Source organism: Ranitomeya imitator, chromosome 2 (assembly GCF_032444005.1).
Source record: "Ranitomeya imitator isolate aRanImi1 chromosome 2, aRanImi1.pri, whole genome shotgun sequence".
Lineage (NCBI taxonomy): Eukaryota > Metazoa > Chordata > Amphibia > Anura > Dendrobatidae > Ranitomeya > Ranitomeya imitator.
In genome coordinates this window covers 784278444-784291913 of record NC_091283.1, presented here as the reverse complement: position 1 = coordinate 784291913, position 13470 = coordinate 784278444, and the positions used below count along the sequence as shown (strand labels likewise).

The 13470-nt window shown below is 41.4% G+C and overlaps 1 protein-coding gene across 7 annotated transcripts in view; it reads right to left on the bottom strand.

Moving 5' to 3' along the window:
* The window catches only part of BICC1 (BicC family RNA binding protein 1), a 273157-nt gene that overhangs the window by 36863 nt on the left and 222824 nt on the right, over nucleotides 1-13470 (bottom strand). For 6 of the 7 annotated variants that reach the window (XM_069753550.1, XM_069753555.1, XM_069753556.1 and 3 more), the window contains exons 4-7: nucleotides 9876-9955; nucleotides 7634-7792; nucleotides 5740-5793; nucleotides 813-1007 (exon numbers count right to left, since the gene is read on the bottom strand). In XM_069753550.1, the coding sequence (XP_069609651.1) occupies nucleotides 813-1007; nucleotides 5740-5793; nucleotides 7634-7792; nucleotides 9876-9955 (488 nt within the window). The remainder of the gene's footprint in view (nucleotides 1-812; nucleotides 1008-5739; nucleotides 5794-7633; nucleotides 7793-9875; nucleotides 9956-13470) is intronic. The other variant, XM_069753554.1, reaches the window with a different exon arrangement.

Sequence of the window (13470 nt, the reverse complement as noted above, 5' to 3'; positions counted from 1 at the left end):
ATCTGGATAAGCAAAGTTGAGAGAAAGAAAGAAAAAAAAAAAAAGGTTTAAGAATCACAAAAAGTGGCACAAAACGTATAGAGAATAAGGAGCGAATACTAAAGTTTCTAAAAAGAAGAAAATTACATTTGAAGAGTAAAGAAAACTGAAATTTGGTGCCATGGTCTTTTACAACAGGTTATGTGATGTACAAAAATTACGATAAATAACTGTCACTATAATATGGGGGCAAAGTAGTTCGGGTCAACTTTCAAGCAGAATTGTGAATCCAGCTCTGGCTGCTCATTGCTAGAATACATAAGAGGACAGAGGAGGACAGAGAAATCAATGTAATGCCTATGAAGTAAGATAAGTGTTACATGGTCATGCACACAAGTTTACCGTTCAGCCATGCCCCTCGTTCTACAATTCCTTTACATCAGTCTCATTACACTCCAATATGAACTTTATTTAACTTGTTTAAATTAACATGGCGTCACTGGAGAGGAAATCCACCAGATGCAGCTCCACGGACCCCGCACATTAACATGATGGAGCATTTCGAACCTTCTTAATGGCAGGAGGTTCATTTCATTAGTGTTCTGATTCCATATGTAGGGTTTAAGCACTGGAGTAGGAGCACACATCAGTATGTGACACTGACGTGAACCCTCACAATGGTTTACGCAAATTCTCCTTTCAGGATGAGCTGTTTCGCAGCTGGAAAAACATAAGTGTGATTGCAGAATGAACCTGGCTGCTTACAGAGGGGCCCGATTCACAGAAATTCTTTCGGGTAAATGCCTTCTGACAAATGGATCCGAGAGAATTACCTTAACAGCACTGGTGTTATTCTGGGAGCCCCTTACAATCACTGTAGCACCGTAGACTCTTGAGCGCTGCTTGAATGAAACCGTTATGTTGTAGGTTTGGGAAATGTGCTGGATTGTGGGCGAGTTCGGATCAGGAATTGGCTGAAGAATTCCCGCTATGGGCAAATCGAACATTAACACCAACGGCAGCAGCTCCTGCAGGAGGCAAAGTAAAACAAGCAACACAGTTTAGTATGCATGAACAAAATATATATTTTTTGCAGAAAACACCATGTTAAAGGCAAGGTCACATTAAGTTGAGGGAGAATACCGTAAAACAAAAGTATCAAGCAAATGTCCACTTTTATGCAACTTTGTGATTGTTGATGCAGACATTTTTCTATTGTCCTTTTTACTATAAGTCTACGTTGCCACGATCAAGAAGTAGCAGTGCTTTGGACACAGTGCATGTTCGCTACTTCCAAAGGGCTGCTGTCTATTGAACGCAGGTAAATCCACATATGGTCACTGAACTGTGTGGATTTACCACATTCAATGGTTTTATTTTCTGCTGCGGAGACTAGAGTCTATGTAAGAGAAATTGACATGCTGCTGTCTGTAAAGACGCACCACATGTCCGTGTCCGCAGGTGATCCAAACGTGACTATGGACGCATAGTGGACATGTGGTTTCTAGAAACCCCATCCACTGTGCTGTAACATCTGGCCACTGCGGGTTTGATGCTGCATAAATACACAGCGTCAAGCCTGCAGCAATTCCTGATAGCAATTCTTCAGGGTATGTGCACACAATTGGGTAGCAAACGTATACGTTTACCGTAACTGATTGTAGCAAGTGCAAATATAATTTAACCAAGTATACAGGACAAGAAAAATGCAGTATATTGGACACGTACAATGCTGAATTAGCCAAGGTTTCTCAAGCACATGGGCTATTATTCCAATTAGTCCACATAGGATATTTCGGCAGTGTCTGGTTGGGAGGTTGCATGGGCCTATAACTGATGTCATGTTATAGGCCTAGGCCAAGTATTGTCCCGAATAAGCTCCTTCAAAACTGGGTATATTTCGAAAACACCAAAACAGGATGTGGGCTAAATTCACAGATCCATATGATAAGGTTATGCTTGGTCTGTAATACCCAGACTGACCGCAGGTCGCCTGACCTGAGCATCATCAAGGTGACATATGGAGGCAGTTTGGGTCAGGGGACCTGGGGCAGGCGAGTGTTGAGGTTTGACCATGAACAGTATCATAATAGCATTGGTGCAGGTTTTCCCACTGAGGGTTATGAGATTGGTTTCCAATGGAGGAACTGCTGAAAATAGTAATGTGCAGCAGAGCAATACATTCTATATACGTCAAGTAATGTTGGGTAGTAAGACATAGTGCAAATATACAAATCTGAACACACAGCATTGCTACAAGCCACGGTGCAGACCCCAGAGTTGTTTTTCTTACTTTTTAATGACTATATGAATGAGTGCTGCGGTGCACAAGTCCGGGCCAAGGAATGTTAGATGGGACATAAATGCCAGATCTAAAGCAAATAATCTTTCACTACTTCTGCCGGTGTGTACTTTAGCAGTCAGCAGGCGATCAGTAATAAATGATGAATGAAATCGCTGCATGCAGAAAGGTGGTTTAGTCTGGACTATAAAACGTCTCAAACACTGAGGAGATGAAAACCACAAAGCAATGGAGGAAATCTGAAATATGTCACTAAAAACAGCCAAACCATCATAGAAGAGGATTTCTTTTCCAAAACAGCACAATGGTATTAACCCAGCCAAAGAAACCTCTAAATCAGATGTTGTAGGGCATCCGTGCACCGAGCAAGGATATGCAGCTTCAAAAAAGACTGGAAAATCTAATGATTACTGGAAATGGCAGGAAAAAAAAATGTAGAAACTTGTAGAGCTTAAGACAGATCTTGAGATTTAACAATGGAGGAAAAAAAAGCAAAAAAAAGCTATTATATTGATGTAGTAGTATGAATACGAATCCCCACTGTATGGCTGGTATAATCTATGGTGGTTGTTAAAATGGCGATTTCTAGATCTGACATACCGTATCACACTAACATTTTTGACTTTAATGTTAATACACAATTTCAATTTGCTCCTTATTTAGTAACTGTTTATCCCAACTTCCAGTTCCTATGGCAATTCACGGCCCTAGGAGCTTGCCGGTTATAGCGACCAGTTCAGAAGTTAGCAACATTCAGGAGGTAAAAATAACATTTTTCATTCCTGTCATGCCAGTTTGCATTAACTCCTGAAATTAACATATTGACTGTTGCGGTTTTTAAGATGGTATCACGTTTGGGATTTTCACAATATATAGGTTCCTAAAGTCACTTCAAAACTAAATTGGTCACTAGAAAAATACATTTTGTAAATTGCCTTGAAGAAATGAAAAAAAAAAAAATATAAATAAGTGTAAAATTTATGATATTTTTGTAAATAAACTAAACATATCAATCTAAATTTACCATCATAAAATATAATATGCCACGAAAAACGGTCTAAAAAAAAATCACTGGAATACGTGGAAGCATTCAGAGTAATTAATACATTAAGTGACATAAGATTTTTAAAAATGTGGTTTTGTCATTAAGACGTTAATAAAAGCTTAAGTGCCTCTTTCACGTGACCGTGCACTGTACAGTCATGGCCAAAATTTTTGAGAATGACACCAAAATTATATTTTCACATGATCTGCTGCCCTCTGGTTTTTATTAGTGTTTGTCTGATGTTTATATCACATACAGAAATAGAATTGCAATCATATTATGAGTACCAATAGGTTATATTGATAGTTAGAATGAGTTAATGCAGCAAGTCAATATTTGCAGTGTTGACCCTTCTTCTTCAAGACCTCTGCAATTCTCCCTGGCATGCTCTCAATCAACTTCTGGAGCAAATCCTGACTGATAGCAGTCCATTCTTGCATAATCAATGCTTGCATTTTGCCAGAATTTGTTGGTTTATGTTTGTCCACCCGTCTCTTGATGATTGACCACAAGTTCTCAATGGGATTAAGATCTGTGGAGTTTCCAGGCCATGGACCCAAAATCTCTATGTTTTGTTCCATGAGCCATTTAGTTATCACCTTTGCTTTATGGCAAGGTGCTCCATCATGCTGGAAAAGGCATTGTTGGGCGCCAAACTGCTCTTGGACGGTTGGGAGAAGTTGCTCTTGGAGGACATTCTGGTACCATTCTTTATTCATGGCTGTGTTTTTAGGCAAGACTGTGAGTGAGCCGATTCCCTTGGCTGAGAAGCAACCCCACACATGAATGGTTTCAGGATGCTTTACAGTTGGCATGAGACAAGACTGGTGGGAGCGCTCACTCTTCTTCTCAGAATAAGCTGTTTTCCAGATGTCCCAAACAATCGAAAAGGGGATTCATCAGAGAAAATGACTTTGCCCCAGTCCTCAGCAGTCCACTCCCTGTACCTTTTGCAGAATAGCAGTCGGTCCCTGATGTTTTTTCTGGAGAGAAGTGGCTTCTTTGCTGCCCTCCTTGAAATCAGGCCTTGCTCAAAGAGTCTCCGCCTCACAGTGCGTGCAGAAGCACTCACACCAGCCTGCTGCCATTCCTGAGCAAGCTCGGCACTGCTGGTAGTCCGATCCCGCAGCAGGAACCGTTTTAAGAGACGGTCCTGGCGCTTGCTTGTCTTTCTTGGGCGCCCTGGAGCCTTTTTGACAACAATGGAAGCTCTCTCCTTGAAGTTCTTGATGATGCGATAGATTGTTGACTGAGGTGCAATCTTTGTAGCTGCGATACTCTTCCCTGTTAGGCCATTTTTGTGCAGTGCAATGATGGCTGCACGTGTTTCTTTAGAGATAACCATGGTTAACTGAAGAGAAACAATGATACCAAGCACCAGCCTCCTTTTATAGTGTCCAGTGATGTCATTCTTACTTAATCATGACTGATTGATCCATTAACACAGGTGTGGGTGTTGATGAGTACAGGGCTGACGATCAATCACTAAAACGACGTTAGCTGCTCCTTTTAAGGCAGGACTGCAATGATGTTGAAATGTGTTTTGGGGGTTAAAGTTCATTTTCTGGGCAAATATTGACTTTGCAAGTACAGTAATTGCTGTTAAGCTGATCACTCTGACATTCAGGAGTATATGCAAATTGCCATTAGAAAAAATGAAGCAGTAGCCTTTGGAAAAATTAATATTTGTCTCATTCTCAAAATTTTTGTCCATGACTGTATTATAGCATATCCTTTAAGGGGTTGTCCCTTAAAAAAAAAGACAAAAACTAAAAAACAAAAACAGCAATTTACTCACCATCCCCAGGTCCACCACTGAGTCTCCAGCACTGCTCCCATTTTCCGGTATGGACTGTGGAGCTAACAGCTGCTAATTAGTGAGTTCACAAGCTATGAAGGGGAACTTCATCAATTCATAAGGGGCTGCTGAGCTCACAGATTAGCCTCTTCACTGTCTTGGTGGCATCAGCACCACAGCCAATACCAGACACTGGTAGCAGCGCCAGAGACTCCGTGGACTGGAGACAATCAGCAAAGTGAGTTTGTTTTTGATTTTTTTAAAATAAACTGCAGGAGGATTTAGATGTTCTGATAGAAAGGACACAGCCACTTTAAGATACTGGGTTAAGCGCTCGTGGGTGGGTGACTACCAAACAGTGCAGATGAGTTCATGTGACCCCTCTTACAATTTGTTAGTAGCAGAAAAGAATTAGGAGTGTGATCCTTGCGGCTGCTCATACAATTTAATAAAGCTAATAGCTTGTATTTCAACATGACAGCCCCCCATCTGGGCATCCTATACAGGACATGACATGTAGAGAGTGTACAGGTGTCAGACACTTTTTAGCCAATAAGTAAAGAGTGATGTGTAACGCTGTACATTAATACATAAAAAAATTGCACAAAAACTTACTCGTATTCTTACTCTTGCAGATTCGACTCCAGCAGGCTGCCCAGCAATTGACACCTGCAATGAGAAATTAATTTGTCAAATGAGATTATGTGAGCGAGCCAGCGCGCGCGCGCACACACACAGGCCAGACTAAGCAAGCCAGCGTGAGCACACACATACTGAGCGAGCCAGCGTGCGCGCGCACACACACACACATACTGAGCGAGCCAGCGTGCGCACACACACACACACACACACACTGAGCGAGCCAGCGTGTGCACACACACACACATACTGAGCGAGCCAGCGTGCACACACACACACATACTGAGCGAGCCAGCGTGCACACACACACATACTGAGGGAGCCAGCATGCGCGCACACATACACACATACTGAGGGAGCCAGCACGCGCGCACACACACACAAGCCAGACTAAGCGACCCAGCGTACACACACACACACACACACACACACTGAGCGAGCCAGAGTGCACGTGCGCACACACACACACTATGTTGAGCGAGCCGGCACAGTAAAAGAAAAAAAAAATCTAAACGTTAATAAATTGCAGCTGCCCCTACCAATTACCAAGCTGCTTTAGCCATATCACAATTCACCTGCGTGAAGTATAATTTGTTGTGATACCAAAGGAATAGAAAGGGATCAGACGTAGTATATTGGACAAATTCACCTCTAGAAAACCGTGTGGCTAATCAGCCATAACAGACAATCCATTAAGAAGAGCGATGTTATGTCATGGCCCAAAAGCAGACCATTTTTGTAATCTCATAAGCCTTTAAAGTGGGATTCACACATGCAATTATCGATGCAAACTTTCAACTCCGGAATGGATAAAAAGTCGAAAAAACAAGAAGGAACTTCTTGCTTTTATATCCAATTCTGTGTTTCCCTCAAGAAACTTCACCCAACTGCACGTTAAGTTCAAGCCACATGGAAACCCAGAGTTCATGGCCTGTTGAATTAGAGGATGGAATTGGGAAACTCTGTCCGTGATGGCCAATTGGTTTAGGTTTTTAGATTGCAAGTTAAAGCTCAGAACTATAACATTCAGTTATAACCACAGACAACAACTGCATGTTATCTTCTGTGTACTGAATAGATAATTGCTAAGGGCGCTCCGTTCCTAGAAGAACCTTATTCTGCATTAAGTATGATCCCATATGCTCCACATCAAAAGTAGTCTAGTGCCCTGGGATCTTCTCCGTCTGGCCGTATGAGGTCACTGCTGACTCACTCATGGTTTTCATTCCAGGAGTGAGGATGCAATCTCTATTCATTGGAGTAGAAGTTGTAATGAGATGGAAACCATAATCAGACCACACCTTGTTCTCAGAGAGCGACCTCTCTCACATTGGATAAATTAATTTTGAGGACAAAAAATAAACATATTGTCTACAAGCTGTAGGAAATATTTTGTCTGAATAAATAATAAAGCAAAGTCCAAACTATGTTTCATGTGTGCAATATAGCTGTTTTTTTGTGACATGTTTGTGTAACCACAAATCGTCTGTAGTCTTCTGCTTTTTCCCATAGACAAAATGTAGCCACAATTCTTGAAAACATTTGTCAAATTCAACTAACCACAATAAGAAATCTTGCTGCATGTAGAAGTAGACTAGCTGAAACAAGCATATCAGTTCTAAGATACCGTCCCTCCTTAAAAAAAATGCAATACAATAGTTTTTTTTAAATCCCCCTCCCACCCAAAAAAAAAAAAAAAGGAATAAAATAGGATTTTTTTCTAAGCATTGTACACCAGAGAAGGAGCAAGGCAGGACAAGTGCAGCTTCCGCAGAGCCTGGCTACCATTAATGTGTTTGTAGAAGAGTAGAGAGTCACAGCTGCTTTCATCCATAAAGTGGTGGCTGGCATCAAAATAAAAAATCCGTACCTGGTTACTTTTCTCAGCTTGATTGTTTCGGTTGGAGTCAGGAAAATGTATGTGGCAGCCGGTTTCCTCCATGACCTTCTTGATGTTGTTCCCACCTTTACCGATAACATGCGAGTGCTCAGTATGAGAGACGTCCATTTTTAAAGTAACTCTGTTACTCTAAAAGAAGAACAAAAAAAACTGTAAATTATTATACAGCATCAGAAATGTCATCCACTGGCATTCAGGGTCTAAAGTTGTGAAGGATGTCATTTACATATACAGTGTAGCGATGAGCAAACGTGCTCAGACAGGGTGTTATCAGAGCATGCTCGGGAGTTCGGATAATATGTTAGAGTCAAAGCGGCATGTTTGGGATTGCCTAAAACAGGCAAACAGGCAATCCCCACTTGTTGCGGGTATTAACAGACAAAATATGTAGCTGCAGGGACTAACATATTATCCGAGCTCGCCCAAGATACTTGGATACCACCTGAGCATGCTCCGAAAACACCCTATCCAAGCACATTCGCTCATCACTAGTGATGAGAGTTTACTCATTGCTTGGGTTTTCTAGAGCACGCTCGGGTAATCTCCGAGCCTTTGGAAGTGCTCGGAGATTTAGTTTTCCTTGCCTCAGCTGCAAGATTTACAGCTGGATTTCCTAGCAACCAGGCAACCCCCACCTGCAGACTGTGAGCCCTCGCGGGCAGGGTCCTCCCTCCTTATGTACTCGTGTGCCTTGTTATCTGCTCATGTTTAATGTATTTGTCTATATTTGCCCCGTATTCACATGTAAAGCGCCATGGAATAAATGGCGCTATAAAAATGTATAATAATAATAATAATAAAATGTAATCAAGCTGGCTAGCAGCCGGAAATCATGCAGCTGAGGCAAGGAAAACAATCTCCAAGCAGTCACAAATACTCGGAGATCACCCGAGCGTGCTCTGGAAAACCCAAGCAACGAGCATACTCGCTCATCACTACTCATCACTAATACAGGGTTCAAAATATTCAATTCAGAAAGGTCTAGCGCATAATAGGAACTTATTAATGATCGGAACATTACTCACCAAGGGTCTAGGACAGTGAATAGGTTAAGAACACATCTTTGTTCTTTAAGAAGACTGCCTATGTTGATTACCCTCATTGTCATTCCCACTTGACCAAAGTGGAGTGCGTTTTACAGAGGGTTCCATCATGAAGTTGGGTCTACTAAGCCATCTTATTCTAAAACCTCCTACTTAATAGACGAGTATCAAGGGAATAAAGCTATTTTCAGTGCACACAGAAAATTAATACATGGCTGGTGCATTTGTAGGTTCGGCTGTTAAGTTCGCAATATAGTAAAGATGCAGGACTGCGATACCTAGTTTTGTCACGTAATAATGTGTAGAGCTGGAACAATTTGCAGCTTACAACAATGTCAGCTTGTAATTAAGCACTGTAGTTATTAAAATGACAACCACAGATCTTTAGGAAAGCTAAACATATTACTGCATAAATACAACCGCTTGATTGTCTAATCGTGTCGCGCCATTTAAACAGCACTACGTACAGTCTTCAATTCCAATTTAGCGGCTATTTTGAAGAGTTGACGTGCCGTTTCATTTTGTTCCAAGACTAGTAATGAATAGGTGAGGAAATGAGCTGGTTGAATCCAACATTTCCTCAAATCATCATACACTCTTATTTATAATATGCCACCAACTCCAATAATTGTTTTGTGCTAGACCCCGTAACCCATGTTTTCCTATGACTTGTTAATCCTGACATTGGGCACGCTGTGGCTGCTGTTCTAGGCTACAAGCGCCAGAATTTTGACTTAACTTGTGTCAATGCATGCTTTGCGCCATATTTACTATGCACTGTAGCCTCTTTTTTGAGCATTAAGATCCTGTGGCCTTTCAGCAATCGGTCAGGAAAGGGGTGTGAATTAGATAATATATTCAGCGTTGGTACACAAATTTTGAAGCAAAGTAAACAAGTAAACTAACAATTATGAAAATGTGGAATAGACAGTGTATAAATGAGCCAAATTTTATCAACCAACATGAGACACAAACATGTGGCACATTCTAAGATTGTCTAGTCTAAGCTTGACCTTTCTAAAAGTTAGACATCTTCGAAATAACAGTCCCTTCTTCTGAACCAAAATCCATTTCTGTCCCTATTCAAAAGACGTACACGATAGTAGAATGGAAACATTAACCTGAAAATAATAAGGAATCCACAATCCATAGTTTAGAATCTAATTTACCTTTGTATCTAATACAGACATTATCCGCTCTTTGGCTTCCTTCACATTTTCCTTCTTTCCAGATACTTTTATATGTGGGTCTGGAAACAGAATTAATAGGTTATGTAGTTAAAAAAGCAAAAATTATACACAAATAAATTGAATTAAGTTCAGTTCACACATATTTCTATAATAGAGGCGCCGGGGAAGAAGGACAAAGCCAAGGCCCATAGAAGGGCAGATAAGATGCGTATAATCACATTATTGCACGGCGCAGGCTTCTGGGGCCACCATTACACGTCAAAGAGCCCTATGACTCTGATGGGAAGGGGGTGGTATAATAATGAAGACCTGAGGCAGAGTTTCCTTCCAGGCACCGCACGCACCGGAGTATAATTTTGTGTCTTGGAAGTAGATGAAATAATATTTAAACCGTATGAAGGACATGATGCTTGATCATCAGACATTAGCAATTTTTTATTTTAAAATTTTTGAAGCAAAAAAAAAAAAACAAGACGACATTTCTTAATGACACCATCACTTTCAAACCCTGTACGTTGCACATTACGACGGTAGAAAAAACGAAACAAAAACACAGATTTACAACTTTAGGACTGTTCAACTTTGGTTTTTAATACTTTTTGTAATAAAATGGGCATAAGAGGGTCAAGTACTGGTTAACCCAGAAAAATGCAGTCTGGGATAAAATTTACCATTAACACATAGGGTTTGGCACGAGCAAGTTACAGCTAGGAAAGGCCTAGGAAAGATAGGATGTGTATCACCCTGTATGTCCCATCCCAGCATCGGAGGTTGGCACCATTGATGTACGAAATGGTGCCCCCGCTCGACTTTAAGTAGCCCTCCCTGGCTTTCAAAGAATTCCCTAAACAAGTCACCACCAATACCCAAATAAAGTGCTTAAGTGCAAAGTATCGATATAAAATGCTGCGCGTCTAGTCAACAAAGCCGTGCAGGGATATAGCTCAATGTTCCAAACAGGTGATCTCTATATGTTGTAATCGCCCCTAAATATGATAATCAAAGTCTATAAGTTGTGCAAAGAGAATGGCTTGAAGTTATAGCCTCAAAATAATTACTTATGTATATGGGGATATTAAAAAAAACAAAACCTTATAATCCAATAGAGAAGGTTATAGAGGCAATCAGATTGGTAGGAGGTCATGAAATAAACAAAAGGCATGGTATATGTGTATGACCCTAGAGACAGTATATTTATAAAATGTCAGACATAAGTAAATATGCAAAACTGCCCATAGTAGAGAGGTTATACACTGGGTACAGGAATACAGCCCAATTTGGGTAATACAAGTTAAGCAATACACTTATCTCAAGGGGATGCCCCCCACCCCCCATCCCGACAACAATACAATATACTATAAATATAGAAAAAAAATTTCCCCTTCATACATTGGCTACTTGAATAAGGTTGCATATCTGAATTATGACTTTAAAGTCGAAATGTTAACAGCAGACAATGTGACTTAGGAAATTTGTTTTTTTTTTACTTTACAAAATTAAACAGAGGTGGGGCAAATTTAGAGCTGACTAATGTACAAAACATTCAGAGAAGACTTAACATGAATAGAATAAATTAGTTCTGCATACCAACTTCTACTATGTAGCGCTGAGCCATAAAATGGCATAAAGAGTAATAGGCCAGTCTGAAGCCTCCTTTCAAGACATTCCGGTAATGAAAAGCAGAAGTGGAATTATTTTTAAAAGGCAAAATCTTGCATTATGAATTTCATAGTTCGAGCTTAAAACACAGGTTTTAAAATTCCTCAGTGTATTCTTGGAGCTGGCCATTTGAAGCCATTTAGTCTAGTACGTATTGGGAACCGGTACAAAGCAACATGCTATTTCCACTTGAGTTGCAAGTTCTTACATCCCATTTGCCAGGGAAAGCTTACAAGGTATAGACATTTCACACGTCGGTGAAAGATCCAAAGGCTTGAATAACGTTAAATCATTGAGACGTCAAAACTGGGGAAATGTTTATAAATGCTGAGAAACCTGCCACATGTTTCATTTCAATGAATTTCATTTAGAGAGTTGAATATCAGCCATCTTCTACAGCACAAATAACAGATCCACCTTTTACCTGTAGAACATGGTCACTTCTCGTATGTATTGTGCACTTTCTTTCAAAACAGTTCCCTCCTCCTCAGACTACATCTTTCATGTGAGATTTCCCCAGACTTCGCTCTCCTCTATGCTCTGGTATCAATTCCTAATGCATCAGTACAACACCATCACAACATGACCGGCTAGAGCCAGGACCTTCTCTGCCTGCGGTGGTAACGGACTACCCTCCCATATACTCTACTAAAACTAATCATCAATACACGGACAGGTAGGCTGAACTGAACTTTTATCTCTTATATAATAACTGTGTGACACTAGCTGTATGATCAATGTCATCCACTGTGGTTTGTGTCATGCATTCCAGGCAATTTCACCATCCATGAACTTCTGGTAATTAATGGGGATCCCATAAAAAGTTAGTTTAACATTACAGTCACATTCATGTTACACATTGGCCAACAGCACACAATAGTCTGATACTTTGTTCTCTGGACCAGGTTAGCTTTGCTGTATAGATGACAGAATGAGCAGAGTCATCTCATTATCATTAAAAGGAAGGTATATTATGGTTATCTCTATTGTACCGCGGGGGGCCTAGCCAAGGCAGCAAAATAACACTTTAAAGGTACCGTCACACAGCAACTTTACAACGAGAACGACAACGATCCGTGACGTTGCAGCGTCCTGGATAGCGATCTCGTTGTGTTTGACACGCAGCAGCGATCTGGATCCCGCTGTGATATCGCTGGTCGGAGCTAGAAGTCCCGAACTTTATTTGGTTGTCAGGTCGGCGTGTATCATCGTGTTTGACAGCAAAAGCAACGATGCCAGCAATGTTTTACATGGAGCTAACAACCAGCGAGAACGATAAGCGAGTCACCGTTACGTCACTGGATCGCTCCTGTATCGTTCTGGAGCTGCTGTGTTTGACGTCTCTACAGCGACCTAAACAGCGACGCTGCAGCGATCGGCTCGTTGTCTATACCGCTGCAGCGTCGCTGAGTGTGACGGTACCTTAAGGTATAGTTACACTAAACAACTTACCAACGATCACGACCAGCGATACGACCTGGCCATGATCGTTGGTAAGTCAGGTGGTCGCTGGGGAGCTGTCACACAGACAGCTCTCTCCAGTGACCAAAGATCAGGGGAACGACTTCGGCATCGTTGAAACTGTCTTCAACGATACCCAAGTCCCCCTGCAGCACCCGGGTAAACATCGGGTTACTAAGTGCAGGGCCGCGCTTAGTAACCCGATATTTACCCTGGTTACCATTGTAAAAGTAAAAAAACAAAACCACCTTATACTCACATTCTGATGTCTGTCACGTCCCCCGCTGGCGTCCACAGGGTTAAAACTGCTTTCGGCAAGAGCGCTGCTAATGCACACGCTGCTGCCGAGAGTTTCCCTGCACTGACTGTCAGCGCCGGCAGTAACAGCGGTGACGTCACCGCTGTGCTCTGCTTTATGGCCAGCGCTGGAAGCGCTCCTGCCGGAAGCAGTTTT